At 32.0% G+C, this 5,688-nt stretch overlaps 1 protein-coding gene across 1 annotated transcript; it reads left to right on the top strand.

Annotated features, from left to right (window-relative positions):
- The first annotated feature begins 4,519 nt into the window (after positions 1-4,519).
- On the top strand, positions 4,520-5,437 carry LOC139153030 (olfactory receptor 14A16-like). Its single transcript, XM_070726547.1, has one exon. The coding sequence runs from the start codon at positions 4,520-4,522 to the stop codon at positions 5,435-5,437; it is 918 nt and encodes a 305-aa protein (XP_070582648.1).
- Positions 5,438-5,688: the final 251 nt, after the last annotated feature.

Raw genomic sequence — 5,688 nt, 5'->3', positions numbered from 1 at the left:
AAAATGCGTTAGAAGATCACAAAGAAAGAGGAGGACTTGGCCTCCCAAATTGGAAATTATATTATTATGCCACCACCCTAACATGGATAAAAGACTGGTTAACCTTGGATAATCAAAAGTTACTTAATTTAGAAGGCCATGATTTAATGCTAGGCTGGCATGCCTTTATATGGTATGATAAGATTAAAACACATTCATATTTTAAAAATAATATAATTAGAAAAGCACTGATTGATGTATGGATTGAAATAAAGAAAAATCACTTTTTAGTAATGCCAGAATGGATCTCACCTATAGAAGCCATTAGACATCCAAACTTAGTAAAGGAAGGTAAGATTTGGAAATATAGGGATTTACTGGACAATCAATTAAAATTTAGAACAAAACAAGAGTTACAAGAATTAGGTATTGATTTAGGTTGGTGACAATACACAGAGATTAGTTCCAGATATCAAATGGATATAAAAACTTATATCTTTAGAAAAGAAAACAATGTATTAAGTAAATTATTACTTCAAAATCAAGTAAAGATAATTGGAAATGTATATAAATATTTAATAAATCATGGAACAATAGGGTGGATATTGAAATGTATAGGTTCAGTTGTATATTCATTTACGGTCCAGTTTATATGAGGTAGGTTTAAGTCACCAAGAAATAAAAGAGGATGTGGGTATGAGGCTGGTCATGTTAATAGTGAGGTTAGCTTGTTCGCATGTGTGATGTCATAATCGGTGGCTCTCCAACTTGATCATTTTAGGTACTTATATTTGGTCTTTTTGAAAGCTTTTTTCACCTGGAAACAAGTTTGAACATTTCTGCACACAATGGAATGAAAATTGAACTGAAAAAATTAATGCTTATTGGTTTATGTTGCACATAAATGTGCATCCCCCCCGTTTTTGTGAATTCTTTTTAGGTTTATTGATAATTTTGCCTGCAAAATGCATTGTATTTTACTAAAGTTGGTGTGGGATTGGTAGCTTGAACATGTCTGAACATAATGATATGAAAATTGAACTGACAAAAATGATCCTTATTGGTTTATTTTGCTCGTAAATGGGCCCCCGTGCTTATACTCAAATAGGCTTATACTCGAGTAGGCTTATACTCGAGTATAAGACAATATGGTTTATATTCAAAAATAAACCAATAAGAATCATTTTTTCAGTTCATTTCTATTTTTCTTATGTTTAGGATTGTTCAATTTAGTATATCAAAACTTTTGGGTGAATATTCCTTAGAGATTTGTAGCCTAAAAAAATATAAATTAACAAAAAATTCAGAAAGCATGGGGGGAGGGGCTTTTTGATCAAAATAAAAATATAAGCCTCAATTCTTTCAGTTCAATTTTCATATCATTATGTTCATAAATGTTCAAACTAGTTTTCCAGTGGAAAAAGTTTTCAAAAAGACCAAATTCAAGTACCTAAAAAAATCATTTTGGTCCGGGTCTATATGACCCGAAACAGAGTCAATGTGATTTTATTTTTGCCCAGAAAAAAAATTTTTCCCCACCCCACAAATATTTTTATGATGATCAGGCATGTTAAAATGAGTAAATGAATGTCTAAGATATTAAAAAATCTTTCAGATTTGAAGCCTGCGTAAATATAAAGTGAAAATGTTTGCAAGCAGCCGGGGGGGGGGGAGGGCTTATTTATGATTGTAAACAACCAATAAGAAACATTTATTTCAGTTCATTTATATTTTTCTTATATTCAGAAATGTTCAAACTACCAATCCCACACCAACTTTAGTAAAATTGAACACATTTTGCAAGCAAAACTATCCATAAATTGAAAAATATTTCACAAAAACAGGGGGGGCATGCATTCTATCAGCAAAATAAACCAATAAGAATTACTTTTTTCATTTCAATTTTCATATCATTGTGTGCAGAAATGTTCAGACTACTTTCCAAGTGAAAAAAGTATTCAAATTGACCAAACATAAGCACTTCAAATGAAGAGTTTTCGGTCCAGGTCAGGGTGACCTGGGAACATAACAAGTGTGACTTTTTTGTTTTCAGCAAGAAAGAAACCCCCCACCCCCCCCAAAAAAAATTCTCATAGAGAGAACCCCTGAAATGATGAAAAGTCATGAAATTTCAAGTTTCAGATATGCAGGGAAATTTTTTTACAGGGACTCAAACTTGGCTTCGGGTCACATACGACCCGAACAGAACAGCAGGGTAGAGCAGGTATATGGAACACACAAAGAATAAAACTCAGTCACCTCTTAGAAGGTCACATATAACTTAGAAAGTCAAATGAATAAGTCATATTGCACAGCTTCTTTGATAATGAACACTTACAAACAATTCCATCTATTTTTCCAAATGTAAAATAATAAGAGAAGTTGATACAAGACAACTGCACCTATTTTTGTTTTGTAATTTAGACTTTCAAATCCACATAAAAATTGGACTCAGTCTCCAAGGAATTTATAGAAAACAAAGGATGACATATAATTGCTGCTCTTTTCCATTTTTCATAGCCTACAAGAAGAGGCATCATATAGCAGTTTCTTTTCCTAGGGAAAGACCACCAAAACAGTGGTAAGTAAAGACAATCATGACTAAATACTCAGGATTTCAGTTAGGAAATAATTGAGAAATACTGCATATGGGAAGAACATAATACACAGTGAGATAGGAATCAGTTTTTGCTCTGTATCAATGATGCCAATATATAAGTATATATATATAACTTGACATGTATGTACTTGTTTTCAAATATTCACTTAGGCAAAATAACTGATTTTACCCCAATCATATAACATGTAACCAGGAAACAAGTTTCATAAATCAGATTATCAGAAGAAATATATCAAGTATGTTGATGCTTAATTATTTCACGATAACAGGAAAGAATCTTTATAAATATTAAAAACTATTGTTTATTTATTTACAACTTAGCATAAAAGTAATTTGATTTTGCTTTTCTCAGATAATAAATAATAATTTGATTATATTGTCTAATATTTGTTTAATTTAACACAGATCTTACATGGACATATATGTCATTATGGTAAAATTGCAATTACATGCCCATTTACGTAGCTGTGAGTTTCATTGAACTCAAGGAACATAGCCCTCAAAACCATGTATATGAAAAATTATACTGGAATGCTTTATAAAATATTGGCTTTTGCATATGATTGTGAAGCAATAAGTAATAATTTTATATCCAGTTTAAATCAAAGAAGTTATTCTTGAAGAGAAACATTGTACTATTTCTCTCTGTCTCTTTCTTTCTTTCTCTCTCTCTCTCTCTCTCTCTCTCTCTCTCTGTATATATATATATGTATGTAATCAAACAATTATTTTTGGAAAAACTGAAATTACGTATTTAAAAAAATGTATTTCTATGTATGATTCCATTGTGTATTTGATACCATTTTTTAATTTCTCAGAACTATTTCCTCATTCTCCAAGGTGACATTTTGGCAATAGAATCCACTGCACTGTAAGTTGCCCAATATAATATAGAAAGGGGGGGGGGAGCATTGTAGACATGTCTTGAATGTCTTGTGCATTTTGAGAATAAATAATATACATATTTGAAGGTTTTGTAGACTAACACCCTGCTCAGGCAGGAAATTCTTTTCCATTTCAGACAAATAATTGTCCTATCTCTTCTTAAAAATCTTGTAGTGTTGGAGCATTCATAATTTTTGGAGGCAAGTTATTCTATTGATTCATTTCTTTAACTGAGGTTGTTTCTCTCCTTGATTAGTTTCCACTCATTGATTTTTGTGCTGCCTTCAGGTGATTTGGAAAATAGGTTGACTCACTGTTCTTGGTGGCACTTATTAGAGATATTGGAGCACTACTATCATGTTATCACTAGTCCTTCCCCCCCCCCCATTAAACTAGACATACCAAATTCCAGCAATTCTGACAACTCTTTTTTGTATGTGAATCCCAAATAACAAAATATTAGACATAATTATGTTAGTACATTTAGTAGTAAAAAAATAATCTTGTAAGTGATAATGTCAAATGCTTTACATAAAGAGTATTATGGGTGATAATTAGCATCTTTAGTTGTATCTGCTAAACAGTGCAGCTCACGGAACTATGGAGATGTAAATATAATTGGATCCCTTCATCATTGATTGCACTGCAATGTTTGGTGTATAAGTCTTCTTACAAATTATCTATAAAGAATCAAATATACACTATGCCAGATTTCTATAACCGTTTTTACTTTATTCAGTACTATATCATCATTTTTAAAAATATTTTTAGGTAGCAGAATCACAAAATTAGTTTTTTTATAAATTGGCATAAGTAATGCAAAAGGAAAATAATATCATTTTTGTTTTCTATTTTTAAATGTATGAACTTTCTTTTACATTTTGAAAACAGTAATATATTTTATTTTAAACATAATTATTGCATATTAGTTTTCATATGTTACTATTGCAATGAATAATTCCATACCTGTATTTACTTCCTAGACTAATTTCCTGTGATATTCTCTTTCTTTCCAGAAGGAGTTGGAGAAAATAAATGGCTAACCAATCTATTGTGACAGGATTTCTTCTGATGGGATTTTCTGATTATCGTGATATGCAAATTGTGTATTTTGTGATATTCCTTGTCATTTACTTACTATCTTTAATTGGGAATTTACTTCTTGGTGTTGCTGTGATTTTGAATCGCCATCTTCATGCTCCCATGTATTTCTTTTTGGTCAATTTGTCATTCTCTGATATTTGCGTTATCTCAACAACAATTCCTAAAGCCATGGCTGCTTCTTTGACAAATAACAAGCAGATCTCCTATGCTGGATGTGCTGCTCAGGTCTTCTCAGTTTTCGCCTTTGCAGGTTCTGAGCTTGCCTTGCTGACTGTCATGGCTTATGACCGTTATGTGGCCATCTGCCACCCTTTGCAATACATGCTAGTTATGAACTGGAGTGCCTGTTTACAAATGGCAACTGCTTCCTGGATAATCACTTCGATCCATGCTTTGATGCATACCATTCTCATTTTCAGGTTAAATTTCTGCAAATCCAATAGAATTGAGCAATTTTTTTGTGATGTTCCTCACCTATTAATGATTTCTTGTACTGATGCAAGTATTAACGAAATTCTGATTTTGGTTATAGGAATTACTGTAGACTCATTATGTAGTGGGTTCATTTTTATTTCATATGGCTACATCTTCTCCACTGTTCTGAAAATCCCTTCAATTCAAGGTAGATATAAAGCTTTCTCCACTTGTACTCCCCACCTGACTGTCTTTTCTTTATTTTTGACATCTGCTATATTTGCTTATATGAGGCCCCAAAGTCTTTCCTTCCATACTTTGGACTTGCTCTCTGCTTTTCTCTACACAGTTTTGCCCCCAATCTTTAATCCCCTCATTTATAGCTTTAGGAACAAGGACATCCAAAAGGCTGTGTGGAAAATGCTTCAAAAATGAATCAGAACTTGTATTTTCTTTAAATACTTTTGGTTACAGGAATTTGCTTTGAATTTGCCACATTAGACCTAAATAAAAGAAAAATAATAATGACATTTTTCCACCTGTGAACAATTTTGGATATTGCACTTTAAAGGGTCTGTTCTTCATGTTATTTTTAAACCATCAACCTCTTGGAATTTATACAGAATGGAACAGTCTATACCAGTTGCCTATTGGAATGGAAGAGGAGGTAAAAAAGATGTTAGTAA

This window comes from Erythrolamprus reginae, chromosome Z, assembly GCF_031021105.1.
Source record: "Erythrolamprus reginae isolate rEryReg1 chromosome Z, rEryReg1.hap1, whole genome shotgun sequence".
Classification (NCBI taxonomy): domain Eukaryota; kingdom Metazoa; phylum Chordata; class Lepidosauria; order Squamata; family Dipsadidae; genus Erythrolamprus; species Erythrolamprus reginae.
Note: the sequence above shows the minus strand (reverse complement) of the source record. Positions and strands in the feature narration are given on the sequence as shown.

What these genes read in the sequence shown, in the direction of transcription:
- LOC139153030 (XM_070726547.1), top strand. Translation starts at nt 4,520, where the DNA reads ATGGCTAACCAATCTATTGTGACAGGATTTCTTCTGATGGGATTTTCT.